Source organism: Phoca vitulina, unplaced genomic scaffold (genome assembly GCF_004348235.1).
Source record: "Phoca vitulina isolate PV1807 unplaced genomic scaffold, GSC_HSeal_1.0 scaffold54, whole genome shotgun sequence".
Lineage (NCBI taxonomy): Eukaryota > Metazoa > Chordata > Mammalia > Carnivora > Phocidae > Phoca > Phoca vitulina.
Window position 1 is genome coordinate 4,403,866 of NW_022589757.1, and position 19,876 is coordinate 4,423,741.

General features: G+C 43.8%; 1 protein-coding gene across 1 annotated transcript in view; it reads left to right on the top strand.

The window, feature by feature from the left end:
- Nucleotides 1–8,497: 8,497 nt before the first annotated feature.
- The window catches only part of PLD5 (phospholipase D family member 5), a 416,609-nt gene continuing 405,230 nt past the window's right edge, over nt 8,498–19,876 (top strand). Inside the window, exon 1 of the mRNA XM_032389318.1 lies at nt 8,498–8,707. Coding sequence (XP_032245209.1) covers nt 8,519–8,707 — 189 coding nt within the window. The 5' untranslated portion in view covers nt 8,498–8,518. The remainder of the gene's footprint in view (nt 8,708–19,876) is intronic.

The window sequence follows — 19,876 nt, forward strand, 5'->3', positions numbered from 1 at the left end:
GTTGCTTTGGGATGGAATGTTCTGAATATGTCTGTGAAGTCCATTTGGTCCAGTGTGTCATTTAAAGTCTTTATTTCCTTGTTGATCTTTTGCTTAGACGATCTGTCCATTTCAGTGAGGGGGGTGTTAAAGTCCCCCACTATTATTGTATTGTTGTCGATGTGTTTCTTTGCTTCTGTTATTAATTGCCTTATATAATTGGCTGCTCCCGTGTTAGGGGCATAGATATTTACAATTGTTAGATCTTCTTGTTGGATAGACCCTTTAAGTAGGATATAGTGTCCTTCCTCATCTCTTATTACAGTCTTTGGTTTAAAATCTAATTTGTCTGATATAAGGATTGCCACCCCAGCTTTCTTTTGGTGTCCATTAGCATGGTAAATGGTTTTCCACCCCCTCACTTTCAATCTGGGGGTGTCTTTGGGTCTAAAATGAGTCTCTTGCAGACAGCATATCGATGGGTCTTGTTTTTTAATCCAATCTGATAGCCTATGTCTTTTGATTGGGGCATTTAGCCCATTTACATTCAGGGTAACTATTGAAAGATAGGAGTTCAGTGCCATTGTATTGCCTGTAAAGTGACTGTTACTGTATATTGTTTGTGTTCCTTTCTGGTCTATGTTGCTTTTAGGCTCTCTCTTTGCTTAGAGGACCCCTTTCAATATTTGTTGTAGGGCTGGTTTCGTGTTTGCAAATTCCTTTAGTTTTTGTTTGTCCTGGAAGCTTTTTATCTCTCCTTCAATTTTCAATGACAGCCTAGCTGGATATAGTATTCTTGGCTGCATATTTTTCTCATTTAGTGCTCTGAATATGTCCTGCCAGTCCTTTCTGGCCTGCCAGGTCTCTGTGGATAAGTCTGTTGCCAATCTAATGTTTCTACCATTGTAGGTTACATTTCTCTTCTCCCGAGCTGCTTTCAGGATTTTCTCTTTGTCTCTGAGACTCGTAAGTTTTACTGTTAGATGTCGGGGTGTTGATCTATTTTTATTGATTTTGAGAGGGGTTCTCTGTGCTTCCTGGATTTTGATGCCTGTTTCCTTCCCCAAATTAGGGAAGTTCTCTGCTATAATTTGCTCCATTATACCTTCTGCCCCTCTCTCTCTTTCTTCTTCTTCTGGGATCCCAATTATTCTAATGTTGTTTCGTCTTATGGTATCGTTTATCTCTCGAATTCTGCCCTCGTGATCCAGTAGTTGTTTATCTCTCTTTTTCTCAGCTTCTTTATTTTCCATCATTTGGTCTTCTATCTCACTGATTCTTTCTTCTGCCTCATTTATCCTAGCAGTTAGCGCCCCCATATTTGATTGCACCTCATTAATAGCCTTTTTGATTTCTACTTGGTTAGATTTTAGTTCTTTTACTTCTCCAGAAAGGGTTTCTCTAATAACTTCCATGCTTTTTTCAAGCCCAGCTAGTATCTTTAAAGTGATGATTCTGAACTCTAGATCTGACATCGTACTAATGTCCGTATTGAGTAGGTCCCTGGCAGTCAGTACTACCTCTTGTTCTTTTTGTTGAGGTGATTTTTTCCATCTTGTCTTTTTGTGCAGAGGAGAATAGATTAATGAGAGAACAAAATGCTAGCAGGGTAACAACGTCCCCAGAAAATATACTCTAAACAAATCAGAAAAGACCTGAAGCAGTGGGAAAAGAAAGGGAAAGAGAGAAAAAAGAAAAAGAAAGAAAAAAAGAAAAAAGAAAAAGATAAAGATAAAAACAAACAAAAGTAGAACAAAACAAAACAAAACAAAAACAGAATGTGATCAAATATGATCAGGCTGGTTTATAGATCAGTGCCACACACTAGATTTTGGGTGTATTTTGGTCTGTTAAAAGAAAGTCCCTCCCAAAATTTTAAAGAAAGAAAAACTTATATATGTACAAAAATAAGGGTTGATATGATGAAGGGATGGAATATGACTGTAAAGATGGAAATTATAAAAAATTTAAAAAAGGATTTGATAAGTTGTTTGAAAAAAGAAAGAAGAGGATTAAAAAAAAAGAAAGAAAGGAAAAAGGGAGAGAATGTGATCAGGCAGGGGAGTAGAAAAAAACCATACACTAGAGATTTAGAGTATATTTTGATCTGTTAGAAGAAACTATCTCAAGATTTTAAAGAGAGAACAACTTATATATATATGCCAAAAATACGGGTAACTACTATGAAGGGATAGAATATGACTTTAAAAATGAAAAATAAAAATGTTTTTTTTTTAAAAAAGGGATTGATAAGATGTTGGTTGAAAAAGGGAAAAAGAAAAATTCAAAAAAAAGAAAAAAGAAAAAAGAAAAAAAGACAGTTAAAAAAAATAATTAACTTTGAAAGACTAAAGAATCATGGTAAAAAAGCCATGAATTCTATGTGCAGTATTCCCCTAGCGCTGGAGTTCTGCCGTTCTCATTGATCGGTAAACTTGGTCTTGGCTGGCTGTTCTCGCTGATCTTCTGGGGGAGGGGCCTGTTGCCGTGGTTCCCAAATGTCTTTGCCGGAGGCAAAATTGCCCCGCCCTTGCCGGTCCGGGCTAAGTAATCTGCTCGGGTTTGCTCTCCGGAGCTTTTGTTCCCTGCAAGCTTTCCGTACAGCTTTGGAGGTGGAGAGTGAAAATGGCGGCCTCCCAGTCTCTGCCCCGGAGGAGCCGAGAACTCGGGGCCCCGCTCCTCAGTGCGCCCCCAGAGAAAAGCAGTCAGTCACTCCCGTCTCCCCGGTCTCCGGCCACACTCCGCGCTCACCCGGCCTGTGACCGCGCCTTTCTATCTCGCACCCGACCCCGGGTGGAGTCTCCAAACCCAGCAGATCCCTGCAGTGCGCTCCCGCACCTCTTCTCCCAGGGGAAGAAGGTGAGTCTCCCCGGATCTGCCGCTTGTTGGGTCCCTGCTGGAGGAGCAGTGGCCCGACTGTGCCGCGGATCACGGTTTATGGCAACCCCGAGCTGAGAGCCTGCGCCTGGGCTCCGTCTCTGCAGCCGGCTTCCCCGCTCCGATACCTGGGAGCTCTGCCGCACTCAGGCACCCCCGGTCTTTCTGTGACCCCGAGGGTCCTGAGACTACACTGTCCCGCGAGGGTCCCACCCCCCACTTCGCCACCAGAGTGACGTCCCTCAGCGGAGCCGACTTCTAAAAGTTCCGGTTTTGTGCTCCGTGGCTCTATCACTTGCCAGAAGCTGCCGACGGAGGCCCCCTCCCCCGCCGTCTATCCTTCCGAATATCGCCTCGGATTCACTTCTCCGCACGTCCTACCTTCCAGAAAGTGGTCGCTTTTCTGTTCAGAGAGTTGTTGCTATTCTTTTCTTCGATCTCCTGTTGAGTTTGTAGGTGTTCAGAATGGTTTGATCCCTATCCAGCTGAATTCTGGAAATAATCTTATAATTAACATATGTACTTATAAAAAGTAATGCTTGTCTAGTGCTCCTTGGTATTTACCCAAAGGAGTTGAAAACTTATGTCCACACAAAAATCTGCACATGGATGTTTATAACAACATTATTCATAATTTCCTAAACTTGGAAGCAGGCAAGATGCCCTTCATTAGGAGAAGATATAAATGAACTGTGGTCTACCCAGACAATGAAATATTACACAGTGCTAAAAAGAAATGAGGTATCAAGCCAAGAGAAGACGGGAAGGAATCTTAAGTGTATATTACTAAGTAAAGGAATACAACCTGAAAAGTCAACATACTACATGATTCCCATTATATAACATTCTGGAAAGGCAAAACTATGGAGACAGATCAGTGGTGGCTAAGGATGTGGAGGCTGGTGGGGAGAGAGGAGGATGAATAGACACGGGGGTATTTCAGGCAGTGAAAATACTCCATATGATACTATAATGATGCATACATATCATTAGACATCTGTCCAAACCCACAGAATGTACACCACCAAGAGTGAACCCTAATGTAAACTATGGAATTTGGGTGATTTTGATGTGTCTATGTAGGTCATCAATTATAACAAGTGTACCCCTAGGATGTGTGATGTTGATAATGAGGGAAGTGATGTGTGTGTGGGGGCAGGGGCTACACAGGAAGTCTCTTGTGTTTTCCTCTCAATTTTGCAGTGAACCTCAAACATCTGTAAAAGTAAAATGTTACAAAAAAGTAACACTGTCTTAAGCTGCTGGATCTACTTCTTGACAGCAAAGAATAGAATAATTTGGGGGGTCAGTGTTTTCATATGGTCTTGCATAGAGTGAGGGTCATTTAGGGAGGACCCAAAGCACACTGCCAAGGAAGGTCTAATTATTGAGATGTTTTATTCTTCAGTAATAAACCTTTAAGAAAGCCTGATACTACTTAGTAAAAGTAAACACATGAAAAATAAAACATGTAAGTACTGAGAAGCATCCATTTGAGATTTTTTGATGTGACGTGGTGAAAAGAAAATCCTTTATTTAGGGTCAATGGCTTCTAGACCAGATTCTATGGCTTATTAGACACATAGATTTGGGTGGGTCTTGAGCCCAACCTCCATGAGCTTTGGTCTCTTCCTTTCAAAAAATGGAGATGGTAGCAAATACCAAGACTACTTTCAGATAATTTTTGCATGAAGTAAATGTGCTGAAGGATTTGAAAACATGCTATAAATGTAAATATCATGGAAATGTAAGGTATTATTATTGGTATGAAAGGCTTAAAAAAATACTCCCTGTGACTTCTGGATGCTTTCAGCCTACCCTGGCCTTAGGTTTTACACCCCTGCAGAATGCCTTATTCAGACAATGTTAACAATTCTTGGTCAATGGCATCCTTTGAGTTTCAGTTTGAAATCAATAACGTTGATGGCTTGTATATGTTTTACCTGAAATTTTTTTTAAGATTTTATTTATTTATTTGACACAGAGAGAGAGAGAGAGTGAGCAAGCACACAAGCAGGTAGAACGGCAGGCAGAGGGAGAAGCAGGCTCTTGGCTAAGCAGGGAGCCCGACACGTGGGACTCGATCCCAGGACCCTGGGATCATTACCTGAGCCGAAGGCAGACGTGTAACCGTCTGAACCACCCAGGTGCCCTTACCTGAAATTTTTATATAGTTTGAAAGTATTGTGTAAAATACCAGTAGCAATGTAGGGAAAGTATTTCTAGAATAAATATAAACATTAATGAGATGCAATTTCATGGCTGAGTGCAGTTTCTATGATTAATTACAAGCAATCAAGATTAAGTGATACACTGCCAGTGAACATAACTTATCATTAGAAGAACGTAAAGAACATTCCTGTGCCCGAATGTTCTAAGAACAATAACATAGCCCTGTATAGTTCATACAATGTTTTCTCGTGTATTATATCAGCTCATCCCTGTAGCAATCCTTTGAGGTAGCAATGATTATTCTCCATTTATTAGATGAACCTGAAGGCTATTGATATCAAATAAAAACCCAGAAAGTCACAATTTAGAGATTAAAGGAGCTGGTACTAAAACCTAGGTCTTTTAATGTTAAGTCCAGTGCGCTTAAAAACAAAGAAACACAAATATGTTGTAAAGTGTTAGCACAGTGAAGGATGGCCCCAGTTCCACAAGAAGCTAACTAGGAGGATGGATAATGCCTAGCACCTGTGCTTCATTCAGACCATGTAAGGGCTATGAACGTAGACAGGGAAAAGTGCCATGGGAATTAATTTGTAAATTCAATGATACTTACACATTTTGATAATATTTGAGGGGCAAGAGTCACATATTGCAGTTGACCATCTTCAGAAATACTATTTGTGCTCCCTACAACAGTTTGACCAGAGCTGTTTCATATAAAATATTCTTTTGAAGGTCAATGAACAAGTCCCATATTACCGTCATAAACAATGAACCTGAACAAGTATCTAAGGCTGAAATAAAATTGTGAATATAATTTCACTCAGGTTGATTTGAACGTATTGAGTCTGTTTTAATGTCTGGCACTATATGCTAAGTAGGTTAAGTATGAAGCAGTAAAAATGTATGCTTTGCCTGATATTTTGGGTCCTAACAAACATCACCTATGAATTGATTATAAGGCTCAATTTAGTAGTTAGTCTGTAACATATATGCTACCAGTACACACCTTTAAAACAATGGTTTCAGCTCCTATAGTATTTTCCCTATAAAAGTATAGTTAAAAAAAATCTGTTCGCATGAAAACCTGACTTGACATGGAAACTATTTGTTTAAATTCTACTACAGTGGAACGCTTCATTATTACTCTGAATTGGAGATCTGTCACTTGTCAAGGTTTGCATATATCACCTGACCTTCAGGATGCTCTGATAGAGCAAAAATCAGACATACCCTTGGCAGAAGGGCAGTCAAGTTTTTCTAGCACCAATATTATAAAAGATATGTAAGTGTTGGTAGTCATGTCAATCGTGTGTTTATACTTTAAAAAGAAGCAAAAGCAGTGAAGTTTAAATTGTCATAGCAAAAAATGAGAAACAAGACAATGGAAGGTACAGTGTTGGAAGCCTTTTAATCCGGTTCCAATTTTTGCTTTGATGTGTCACTTCTGTTTGAGTCTCAGTTCCCTCACCTGGAAAATGGGCTTAATAACTTTCATCTTGCAGAGTAACTGTGAGATTTAGAGAAAACCCATCTGTTGAGAGTACATAGTACCCATATGACTCAGCCCCTAAAAAAACTAATCTAGGGGCGCCTGGGTGGCTCAGTTGGTTAAGCGACTGCCTTCGGCTCAGGTCATGATCCCAGGGTCCTGGGATCGAGCCCCGCATCAGGCTCCCTGCTGGGCGGGAAGCCTGCTTCTCCCTCTCCCTCTCCCCCTGCTTGTGTTCCCTCTCGCTGTCTCTCTCTGTGTCAAATAAATAAATAAAATCTTAAAAAAAAAAAAAAAAACTAATTTAGAATAACCAGAAACTTTGTGTGTGTGTGTGTGTGTTACTTTTTAGTTACTTGGTCCCCAAATTGACTGCTATAGGATTTTATTTCAATTTCCATTATTGCAATACCATTTATTTAAATAGAAACTCTGAAAAAAAAATAGACTCTGAAAAGATATGAGACAATCCTTGCCCTCACAAAACCATCACATTCCAACCCGGACTTTCTTTGAAACTATCATCCAAGCTGGACGTTTGGGGAACAGGTCAGCCGAGGGCTGAAGAGAGGTCAGTTTACCCTCTGTGCCCCCCCTTTAAAATCTCCCAGATATTTCTGCCGCTTTCACACACTTCTCAAGCTTTTAAATGGACCTGAGAAATCCTTGACATGAATTGTTATCGAGCTTTTCGGTAAAACCAAAAAATGTTCTGAGATGCTGAATGCAAAGACAGCAAAAGATAAAGAGATTTAAGATTTAACTATTAACATGCCTATTTCCAGAAAATTATCACGCCGGGCTGTTTTAAGACTGGGCCCGGGAGGGAAAGCAGCAAAAACCCTCCGGGTAGTAAAACCTGGCCCTGGGGTCGAGGGACAGCGTAGAGAAACAACTGCAGAGCTCCCGGGCCACACGCACCTCGCGAACGCACAGTCGAGGCAGGGCGTTTGCAGAGGAGCAGGGCGTTTGCGGAGAGGCCCTGGGTCCGGTGCAGGGGCGCCGCGGGCAGCCGGGTTCCAAGTGCACCCAGGGCGGGGGAGCAGCGGGTCCAGCAAACCAGCCCGCCCAGCCGCTGCCCTCGGGAGGATTGGCAGCGCTACGCCCTCAGATGAAAGTAGTGTGCACGGTTCCAGAAAACACTTGTCCTTGTGGCCATTTTCGGGTGTGGGGGGGTTGCCAAGCGCCCTGTGCTCTGCGCCCCCGCGGTGGGACAAATGGACTCCCGAGGTGGGAAGTTCAGAACTTTCAGAACAAGGGGCCGTGAAGCCGGGGCCAGGCGGCGTCCGCTGAGCCGGGCCAGCTGGGGGCAAGTGGGGGAAGGGCAGAGGTGGTGTCAAGAGTCTCCCCGGGGATCCAGCCCCGCGCCGGGCCAGCGGGAGGGAGGAGGCGCGGAGACCGCGCTCCCCCTCCAGCAGCTGCTCGCTTTCCAGTACAGACGCGAGCCGGAGAGGTGCAGCCACCCCGCGAGGAGGGGCCGGCGCGGCGGGAGGGGCGGCGGCGGGCTCGCAGCCCTCGGCCCCGCGGCGGGCGGCGCGGCTCCTCACTGCACCAACCTGCGGGCTCGGACTGGCTGCGGGCCGCGGCCCCTCCCACCCGCACCCCACCAGCGCCGCGGCCGCCGCCGCCACCGCCGCCCCGGGCCGGCCCAGTCCCAGCCGCTGCCGCAAGGAGCCGGCGTGCGGGGCGCCCGCTCGGACCGCAGCCGGCGGGGGCGTCGCCGCTACCGCGGCGCGCCCCGGGCACTCGGGCCTCCCCAGAGCCGACTCTCCTCCCTCCTTACCTCCCTCCCTGCGTCCCTCTCGCCCCCGCCCCTTTCTCCCACCTCCTCCACCCCCCCTCACCTCGCCCTCCCTCCGCCCGCCGCGCTGCTCCCGCCCGGCCGCGCGCTCGGCTCCCCGCGCCCCCCGCACCCGCTCGCTCCTCCTACAGCCCCGGCCCGGCCTCCCGCGCGCCCTCCAGCCCGCTGCGCGCCAGCCGCCGCCTGGTCATGTCAGGATGGAGATCCGGCAGCACGAGTGGCTCTCGGCCTCCCCCCACGAGGGCTTCGAGCAGATGAGGCTCAAAAGCCGCCCCAAGGAGCCCTCGCCGAGCCTGACTCGAGTGGGCGCGAACTTCTACAGCAGCGTCAAGCAGCAGGACTACAGCGCCAGCGTCTGGCTCCGGAGGAAAGACAAGCTGGAGCACGTAAGAGCGGCGCGCTCCCCGGGGCCTCGGCCCGGCACCTGCCCCGGAGGTGGCCGGAGCGCGCGCGGGGCGGCGGGGCCGGGCGCGGGGGACCCGGCAGGTGGCCAGACTCGGGGACGAGGGCGGCCCGCGTCCTCCCTCCGACCCGGGGCCTCTGTTCCTGCACTCTCTTTACGGGAAGGACCGGGCTGCGGGGAGGAAGGGGAGGGGAGGTGCCTTTCCCGGCACTGCCTGGCTCCCCGCGCTCCTCGACCTCCCCCACGGGCTTTTCTCAGGGTTCATTGGCACCGCGTTCTTGGGGCGCCTCTGCGGGGTGAGCGAGAAGGGGAACTGCCACAGCGGGGCTCCGAGGATCGCGGCGTCGCACGGTGGTGGGCTCTAGAGGGTATAGACGGTCTTTGGGGCTGTGTTACTTCGTCCAGAAACTACCCATTAGCGAATCCGCGAGGCTGCCGCCGCTGGCGACCCGGCCTGGGTCCGCGCACGAGCCGGGAGAGTTTTCTGCAGCCTGTCCTCTGGGATGGGCAGTTGGCGATCCTCTACTTGAGCCCAACTAGGGAGGGCTGTGCGCGTTGCGAGGAGAAAGGCGAAAGAGCGAGCGGACCGCCCTGCTCCCCGGGAACCGCCACTCGGCGAGGGGGAAGAGGGGAGCCGGCGAGCCGGGACCTCCGCTCCCCAGAGTGCGCGCTTCGCGGGTAGGGTTCCAGGCACCGGAGCTGAGTCCCTGGGGCTCGCCATTCTGGAAGGGAGAAGTCCCTCTAAAGAGATGTTCAGTGGATCCACAGTTTCCACTCTGACCCGTCAGCATCTCCTTAAACCAGATGTTAAAATGAAACTAAGAGAATTATCTCAAGAGTGCAGTACAACTGGCTCGGGAGAGGATGCTATTTCTTCCCGCGGAGCTGCATAATCCAAATTGAGTCTGTTAATGGAATGTGGCGGTTTCCTTGTATTTGGGTCACATCTCCAATTATGACATAAAGATAAGGAGAACTTCGGAAACTCACACATCTCCTACGCCGCACCGACCCTACTCCCATCTGCCCCCGCCCCCCAAGCGCTTCTCCTCCTCCCCTGGGTTTCGCAGCAACAACAAGCTTCCCAGGAGATAGCGTGCAAAGGAGTATTTCTCCCACAATCTGAAAGGAAGGTCTGTGACTTTTCTCTGAGGGCCCGATTAAGTCCCTTGAAAGCTCAAGTTTAAAGCTTCGAGTTGGGGAACAGGCTGTCTTGGGTGTAGAGAACCATTTCCTAGTATCAAAAGGATGTCTCAGATCCTTAAGACCATGGAAGTAACTGATTTCTAGGATGACAAGTTGTTTGAAAGGCAGCAGAATCCACTTAAAAATGCAAGCCCCAGAAATAGCATAGGGACTGGTGGTTATTAGTTTAAAGGGGGACAAAGAGCACCTTCATGGAATTTGGCTCTTGCTGTTGGAATCTGATGTTAGTACCAGGACGAGTGGTCCAGTCTTAGAGCAGTGAGAGAATAATCTCCGTTTCAGTTTCCCTGAATGTGTGTTCATTTGCATCTTGTGCTTTTAGCTGCTCTGTTTCCTTTCTTCTCTTAGTGGAAACCAGTAGTGTATCCTTCTCTAGGTCTCCCTGAGTCTTGGACACTGCACAGCTTTTTACTTCAGCAGGTCCTCACTTTTACGTTTCCACTGAGTTTTAAGGCATACTAGGGTGGGCCATGGCAGCTTCACCTTTCTAGGTGAGTGTAGGATGCTCAGCCTCTCCTGAGGAAAGGAAAGTCTACTTGTTTAAAAGCATCTGAGGACCTATGCTTTCTTCTTCACTCAGATGCTCCAAAAGACAACATTGCATTAAAAAAAAAAGTCACCTCATTTGTTATTTAAATCAACGCAGCATTTTTGTTTGCTTTCTGAAATACATTCCATGAGACAGGTATTCTGTTTCTGATGGTTTTCTCTATACCTGCTTTCACTTAGAAAGGGGGCTTTGCTTCCAGGGAAATTTTTTTTGTGATTTTCTCTTGCTTCTTTGAAACATCTATGTTTTAAATGAAAAATAGTATTTATGAAAGTACAAGGAAAAAGTAAATGAGCATAAAAATATAAATTTTATTTGAATTCAAGCTCGGGGTATTTGTAATAGATATCAGATGTTGGCGTACACTATGTTTCAGGTAGTTTGATGTGAATTTCTGTTTAGATATTTGAAATTTAAAAACCCATAACACATGTAACCTAGTGTATTTTTGCCATGCAAAGCATGCAAATGTGATGTCTACTTTATTATAGACAACATGCTGAACACATGTGGCACCACAGAGATTAGGGTGAGTGATGAGCGTCATATGAAATTCAAAGCTGATATAGGGTATGTAGGGTAGTTAAAAAAAATCCCTTTGATCCGTCTAATCAAATGGATGACCACCATTTTTTATTAGGTTAAAAAATGAATGAATAACTATACTGGAGATCATATGCATGAAAACAGCCTATGTTCTTTTGCTGATTTTTAAAAAGCCAATCTAGTATTAAGGGCATAAATAAGTTATGGCTTCATATGACACACATACTCAGTCATCGCAATAACGGAATTCCCTGGAATGAAATGTGGCAGTGTATGGACTCTGTCCAGACTTCGGAGGCATTGCTCAATCTGAAAGCCAGTAACATGTTGTAAAGTGACAGTGAAGGAATATACTTCCACCCACTGAGCTAAAAGTGAGGATAATTTATCTCTCCTTCTCTGGTTTAAAGGCTCCAGGACTGATCCCCGGGCCACACAAGTGAAAAGTGACATGAATTGGTCAAGGATAGGAATACTTACAGCCCATCTTTGAATCTGTTTCCTGTCATTTGTTGGTCAGTACTTAAGATGAATGCCCACCGAGAAATAAATGCATGTGAGGGAATTCTTGCATTCTTAAGTCATGATGAGAAGCTACAAAGGTTTGTACCATGAATTCGGCACTTTGAACTCCACTTGGAAATTTCAGGAAAAAGTAAAATTGCTGGCCATATATAGACCGTCTTCTTATTGGCTACGAATAGTGCTCTTGGTTCTTAGAATCTTTTCCTTCTTATTCTGCCTCATCATGCCCATGGCTTTGGAAGGTAAACAGTGGAAGTCTTGGTTTGGAAGGTTTGGTAAACAATGGAAGTCTTATGTTCTATAGGATCCTCTGTTACTTAAGGTGTAACGTAAAAGTGAAGGATTATGGTCTAGCAAAGCAAGAGGAGCAGAGGGCCATTCCTTCAACCCCCGACCCACCCCTGTTCTGTGAGCCCTCCCTGGGGCTGGGTCACCTTAAGAGGAACCATGTAATATGATTTGACTATCATCCCACAGGACGCAGGTACAAAGTTGGAGAGTTGCAGAGGCTACTCTGCTCAGTTGCCTGGTTTTATGCCAGTTATGTGTGTAGAAGTTTCCTGATGCCACTTACGGAGCTAGGGATGCCTTATTTTCCCTCCTGCTTACTCAATTAGCTCTTGTCAAAGTGTGGTTAAGAGTGGGGCTCTGGTTAGACAGTCTCTTATTAATTCTGTGATCTCAGGCAAAGGACTCAGAGTCACAGGATGTACCTTCACATTCCTCCTTAAAGGAATCACAGGCTTGCTGGGATGATCCAGGGAGACAGTCCGTGGGTCTGTTGCAGTGACGCACAGTTGCATAACGTCGGGGGCTCCACACTGCAAAAGAGTATTTTACCTTACACATCTCATATCTGTGCGGGGTGGCAGGTTCTCAGTCCATTCAGAATGCTGTAACAGAATACCGGAGATTGAGTGGCTTATAAACACCGAACATGGCTTTCTCACAGTTCCAGAGATGAGGAAGTCCAAGATCAAAGCATGCGCAGATGCAGGGGGGCTAGTGAGGGGTGCTTCCTATTTCTTAGATGGCTATCTTTTTGCTCTTCCCCTGAGGGTAGAAAGGGGGAGGGAGCTCTCTGGAGACTCTTTAATAAGGCCAGTGTCCTGTTCATGAGGATGCCAGCTTCATGACCTAATCACCTCCTAGAGACCCCATGTGCAAATGCCAGCCTACTGGGGATGAGGTTTCAACGTACGACTTTTGTTTAAACACAAACATGCAGTCTACAGCAGCAGAGGAATTTCCTCTTGTGAGTTGCCTGGCCTGCTGGAAGCTCCATCCTGATGCGTGTTGTCAAGGCAGCTAAAGGGAAGACGGTAAATCATGTCAAGTCTCTCAGTGTTTCCACCCAGAAGGGAAACATCCATTTGACTCCTGTTTATTGGCCAAAGACAGTTTCAAGGCCAAGGCTTGCTTCCAAGGACATGAGGAAGAGGGATCTGACCAAGACCCAGAAGAAAGGGAAAGAGGACACCCATGACCAGTTTCTTAGGGTGACCACAACACATAAAGCACCTAGCACCACGTGTGGCTTTATTACGGGTTCAACGCGCAGTACCTAGAGGTGTGGTTGTTTCTTAGGTGTTAGCTAGCCCTCTGGCTGAGTCCTTACACTCCACCCAGAGAGCTTCCAGGTGTCACATTTGAGATCAGCCTGCCTGCATTATAGGCCTGGACCCCGAGTATGTGGGTCCTTTGGCCAGCAGGGCCAGCTCACTATCCCGGGCCTGTCAGGCTGCCTTTGCCTGGCTTCTAGTCTGTTCGGTAGGACCCTGATTGTGCCCTGCCTGGCCATTCTGAGCCTGATGCTTCTTCTTCCCACTCTCCGCAGGCTCTGCTAGCCAAGAACAGCTCCTTACCCCGTCCCCAGCCCCTGCTTTCCTTCCCAGTTCTGTGCTGGTGTAATTAAGTGGAGCAGTATTTCATTTACCCGCATGATGGCTCAGAAAGCCTATTTAAAATGGGAAGAGAGAGCAGAGGAGAGAATTTGTAAAGAATAAAAGGTAGAATCCTTAATGTTCACACTTGCAGTGAGCCTTAGTATCTTACTTGGTTTAGGTCAATTAAAAAAATTGTCTCCTCTAAGTGTGAATATGCACCTGCTTAAATGCAGTTTATGTTACCGGTGAATAGTAAATAAACGACCAGTGCCCACTTGCCTCCTGGAATAAATTATTCACATGAGGAGCAAATAATAAATGGATTGGAGCAGACTTGGTCACTGTGGTCTAGGCTTATATTATGTAATGCCATTTGTGTCCCACAGAACGAATTTGTGAAAGTGTTATACCCCACAGAGCAGATCAGTAAAGTACCAAAGACAGTTCAACCTAAGGGAATGAATCTTTAGAGTGTTCCATGAAAAATCAAGTGAACAAACAAACAGAAAATATTCTTTTCTATCTTTATGTATTATTGTTCAATTTATGTGTTAAAGAATAATTTTACTCTGGCAAATGTTTAAGAACACTTAACAGGATTATTTCCTATGATTTTAGATCGAGCAGACAAAGCCTAGCCTGAGGCAGGATTCTGTCACCGGTCAAGGAATAGAAATTTAGATGTCTCTGGAGTGTGTTCTAATGGACCTCATGTTGTGTCCATTATCCAGGTAGCAAATATTAATTCCACTAATGGACTTCTCTCACTGTGGGTTGATATTTCAGTTTATTTTGAAGAACCTTGGATTCTTTGAACTCTGTTGGGTGTGGCTTATTGATTTATTTTGAGGTAATCATCGGCTAAGACATATCATATGTAACATATTCAATTTGAGAAGCTCAAGACAATTGGACATAAGATTTCTGTTTGCTTCCTTCTTCCATATAATAGCCATATACCAATTTCTGTCCAGTTTCTCTAGAAGTTTTTACCTCTCTTTGCAGACTTCTGTGTCTGTCTCGGGTTTAAATTTGGATAACAGATTTCAGTTCTTCTATTTTAGCTCCAAAGATCAAGAAATGTGATGGAGCTTTTGTTATGTTTTTATACTGACTTGACTGATAGAGGGCAGATCAGGCAGAGGTAGGCTTGTGGCTAAGATATCCGCCCAGGAATGTTGTTTCCAGTGCATATACTGGGGACACGTGAAGTTACTGAATTGTCTAAGATTCACACCCACATAGATTGTGTTGCAAGAGTTTAGAATACAACAATGAATGTTCAGGAACAGTTGAAATGCCAAAATGTGATTTTTAAGAGATAGACTTTTTTTTTAAAACCAAAAAAATACATTTTTATTTTTCTCACAAACAGAAACATGAGCCCAATTTCTAACCTCCCAGATCAAGCCCTTAAGCAGAGCTTATGGGGGAAAAAAATGAAGAACATGGCCCCTTTCCTAGGTAGAATTAATCACATTGGAAAATCTCACTGCTGTCTAACATATGAAGTGGGCCCAAGTTGAACTGCCTGATGTGGTATCATGGGACTGGATGTCCTAGCCACCGGGTGATACATAGGGTTCTTTATTCCCTAAAGCAGACAGTGAGCCTTGTGACTCTACTCTTTGACTTGAGCTATGACTGTACTCCTGCCCATAAGTTCTTAGGTCTGATCCAGCAATACCAGAAGGAGTTACCTGGAGATGGTGGGACTTGGCAACAGATATTTATTGCGGGTGCCTTTTTTTTAAGATTTTATTTATTTATTTATTTGAGAGACATGGGCGCGGGAGCGGGGGAGGGGCAGAGGAAGAGAGAAAGAGAATCTTAAGCAGACTCTGGGCGCAGCACAGAGCCCAGTGTGGGGCTCTTTCTCATGACCCTGAGATCATGACCCGACCTGAGCTTAATCGACTGTGCCACCGAGGCACACCTTGCAGGTGCCTTTTATGTGAAAGACACTTTGTTAGGAGATGACGAGGACTTTCATGTAACAAGCATTTACATGACATATACTGTGTTCCAAATGGTGGAGAATATACAAAGACTAGAGCAGAGTCCCTCCCTCAAGATGTTTACGGCTTTAGAAATACAGTTATAATATGATTACAGTGTTAGGAATAATGCAGGAAAATGCGAAGTAGCACAAGAACACTGCCTTTGAAGGACTTGTTTAGATAAGGATAAAATACAGTTAAAAAAATAAGATATGAAAAGACACTTCTCTGAAGAAGACATACAAATGGCTAACAGACACATGAAAAAATGTTCATCATCATTGGCCATCAGGGAAATTCAAATCAAAACCACATTGAGATACCCCTTACACCAGTTAGAATGGCAAAAATGGACAGGGAAAGAAACAACAAATGTTGGAGAGGTTGTGGAGAAAGGGGAACCCTCTTACACTGTTGGTGGGAATGCAAGTTGGTACAGCCACTTTGGAAAACAGTGTGGAGGTTCCTCAGAAATTTAAAAATAGAGCTACCCTATGACCCAGCAATTGCACTCTTGGGTATTTACCCCAAAGACACAGATGTAGTGAAAAGAAGGGCCATATACACCCCAATGTTCATAGCAGCAATGTCCGCAATAGCCAAACTGTGGAAAGAGCCGAGATGCCCTTCAACAGATGAATGGATAAAGAAGATGTGGTCCATATATACAATGGAATATGACTCAGCCATCAGAAAGGATGAATACCCAACTTTTATATCAGCATGGATGGGACTGGAGGAGATTATGCTAATTGAAATAAGTAAAGCAGAGAAAGTCAATTATCATATGGTTTCACTTATTTGTGGAACATAAGGAATAGCATGGAGGACATTAGGAGAGGGAAGGGAAAAATGAAGGGAGGGAAATCAGAGGGGGAGATGAACCATGAGAGACTATGGACTCTGAGAAACAAACAGGGTTTTAGAGGGGAGGGCAGGGGGATGGGTTAGCCTGGTGATGGGTATTAAGGAGAGCACGTACTGCATGGAGCACTGGATGTTATACGAAAACAATGGATCATGGATCACTACATCAAAAACTAATGATGTATTGTATGGTGACTAACATAACATAATAAAATTAAAAAAAATAAGTAATGTCATATGTAATGATGATGTATTATAACAAACTTGAATTTATTTCAGTAATGCAAAGTTGCTATAAAATTTGAAAATCAATTGATGTAATTTATCACATTAACAGAATGATAGAGTAAAGCCAAATGATTATCTCAATAGATGAAGAAAAATCATATGATAAACTTCTATACCCAAGCGTGATAAAATCTCAACAAAGTGGAAATAAAAGGAAACTTTATTATTCTGATACAGGCTTAAATCACAGTTAATGGTGAAATACTGAAAAATTATTTGCACAGATTGTGAGTGTGATGGAGATGTCCACTATCATGACTTCTATTCAGCATTGTACAGGAGGTCATAGCCAATGCAAGAAAGCAAGAAAAAGAAATAAGTATTGAAAAGGAAGTAATAAAATTGTCATTATTAGCAGATGACATGAGTATGTACGTTTGAAAATCCAAAAAAGCCACTGATATACCTAATGAATTAATAACGTCCCTGGATTTATCACTGGATTTAGCCACTGTCTACAAGGTCAATATGCAAAATCAAATTAGAAAAAAATTATTCCAACATAAAACTAAAAATCTTTACCATTTACATTAGCATTCAAATACCAGATACTTAAAGAAACAGGTAAGGCCTCTTTTTAATTCTCCCCAGATTGAGCCAGAGCACAGATACAATTCCAAATAAATCCCAACAAGTTTGTGTGTGTGCATATGTGTTGAAAATGATTCTAAAAATTATATGGGAATACAAATGGCCAAGAATAGCCCACATAATCTTGATGAAGAAGAATGAAGTTAGAAGACTGCTTCCATATATCAAAACTTATTATAAACTAGACTAATTAAAGCAGTGTGGTATTGGTGCAGGGATAAACAAGTAGATCAGTTGACAGAATAGAGAATGCAGAGGCAGACCTGTGTATATGCTTTATTATTGACAGGTACTTGATTTATGACAAAAGTGGCAGGCACAGAAGGGCATTTGGAAAAAGATGGCTTTTTAAAAAATGGTTCTGGGTCAGTTGTACATCAGAATTAAAAATGGATCTTGATTTCTCTTTTATGCCATACACAAAAATCAGTTTAATGTAGGTTATAGATCTAAATTAGAAACTGAAACAATGAGGCTTCTAGAAAATGATATAATAAAAAAATCTTCATCAACTTGGACTAGAGAAAAATATTCTTAAGCAATTTTAATAGTCCCAGTCTCTTGTTATTAATAAACTGGACTACAGTAAAATTAAGTAATTTTGACAGTAAAAGACTCCATTAAGAGAATGAAAAGGCAAATCACAAAACAAGATATATTTCCAACACACACTCTGACAAAGAGTTTGTATCCAGAATATATAAAAAGCATCTACAAATCAATAGCAACAGACAGCCCCCCAAAAGTGAGCAAGACATTTAAACAAGAACTTCACAAGAATATAGCCAAGCCATCAAATGTATGATAAGGTTCTTGATGTTATCAGTCCTCAAGAAAGTAAACAGTTAAAATCATACATTATTATACAACCACAAGAATGGCTGAAATTAAAATGATTGACAATAACAAGTGTTGATTAAAATGAGGAACATCTGTAACTCTCATAACTTCCGCTGGGAGTGTATACCTGTATATGCAATAATGTGGATGACTCTTTCAGACACAGTAATAAGTGAAGGAAGACAGAGACTGATTCTGTTTATGTGAAAAAAACAGGCAAAGCTAAATGACGAATATAGTGATTACCTTTACAGGTAAGATAGGAACTAGGGAGGCTCCTGGGGGGCCAATATTGTTCTGTCTCTTTTTTTAGGATATGGCTACAAAGTAACATTTATTGAAATCTGCACTGGGGACACCTGGGTGGCTCAGTTGGTTAAGCGTCTCCCTTCAGCTCAGGTCATGATCCCAGGGTCCTGGGATCGAGTGCCGCATTGGGCTCCTTGCTCAGAGGGGAATCTGCTTCTCCCTCTCTCTCTGCCTCTCCCTCTGCTTGTGCTCTGTCTCTCTCTCTCTGACAAATAAATAAAATCTTAAAAAAAAGAACTATACACTGAAGATTTGTACACCTTATGTATATCATTATTTCCATGATAGTTTATTTTTAAAAAAAGTAAAATGTATATAGTGCCCTTCCCCTTGCTTCCTGCTTATGTCTGGCTATTTGTCCTCAGAATGTGCTTCTCCTATTCTATTCTCTCTAGTCCATGGACCTTGGTCTGTGATGTCCTCTGTCACTGTTGTGTTCACGTGGCTGACTCGTACTTATCATCTCCCTGGGATTGGCTTCCTGGGTCCTGAAGGGGTTGGGCTTCATTCTGCAACCAAAGGGAAGATGTTTGAATTCAGCAAGTCCACATTTCAGAAAATCTGCCGTGTTGAGGAATGAGAGCCTGCAATTGGGGAAACCAGCGTTAGTCTCTCTTAGTGGTAGAGGTGGGAAGTAACGAAAGAATGTGGTAGAAGTAGAAAAATTGAGGAGGGGCAGATGCAAGAAATGTTGTGAAATAAGAGTTCACGGGACTTGGTGCTTGGTTGAATGTGAGGGGCCTGAGCAAGCTCATCCATTCAGCAAACCTTTATCGAATGCCAGGGATGTCCCTGTAATTGTGATTGGCACAGTGGGTACAAGGATGAGCAAGGAAAATTCCAAAAACTCCTTGAGAGTTGGAATTCTGCCCTGTTCATCATTGTATCTTGGCCCAATTTATTATTATCTTGATCCATATTATCAATATTATTATGATCATAATCACAGACATTACAGTTCTGCTCTCTGCAAGGAACTGAGCCCCAGGCTTGGGAAGGCTTAAATGCGTATGATTGGACCTTTGACCTCAGATTGCTTATGGTTTAGTCCTTCAGAACTCAATTTAGGGGCTCCTGGTTGGCTCAGTTGGTTAAGCGTCCAACTCTTGGTTTTGGCTCGGATCATGATCTCATGGGTTGTGGGATTGAGCCCTGCGTGGGGCTCTGCACTCAGCTCAGAGTCTGCTTGAAGATTCTCTCCCTCTGCCCCTTCCTGCTCCTCTCTCAAATAAATAAATAAATCTTAAAAAAAAAAAAAAAAGAACTCAACTTAAATGTGGTCATCTCTAAACCTAAGTCTTCGTTAGGTGTCCCTTCTGGGTACAGGCATTGTGGGTAGGTGTCTGTTTTATAGCACTGAACACACTTTTTTTTTTTTTTAATTACGTATTGTTTATTTTTGGCTCTCAGTGGAAAGTTTGAGGACAATATCAGTGTCTTATTCATGACAATGCACCCTTAATGCCTAACCCAGTGCTTGATGGACATCCAGTATTTATTGACTTGACTATTGAAAGAGTGGAATGAATGAATATGTGCTTAGG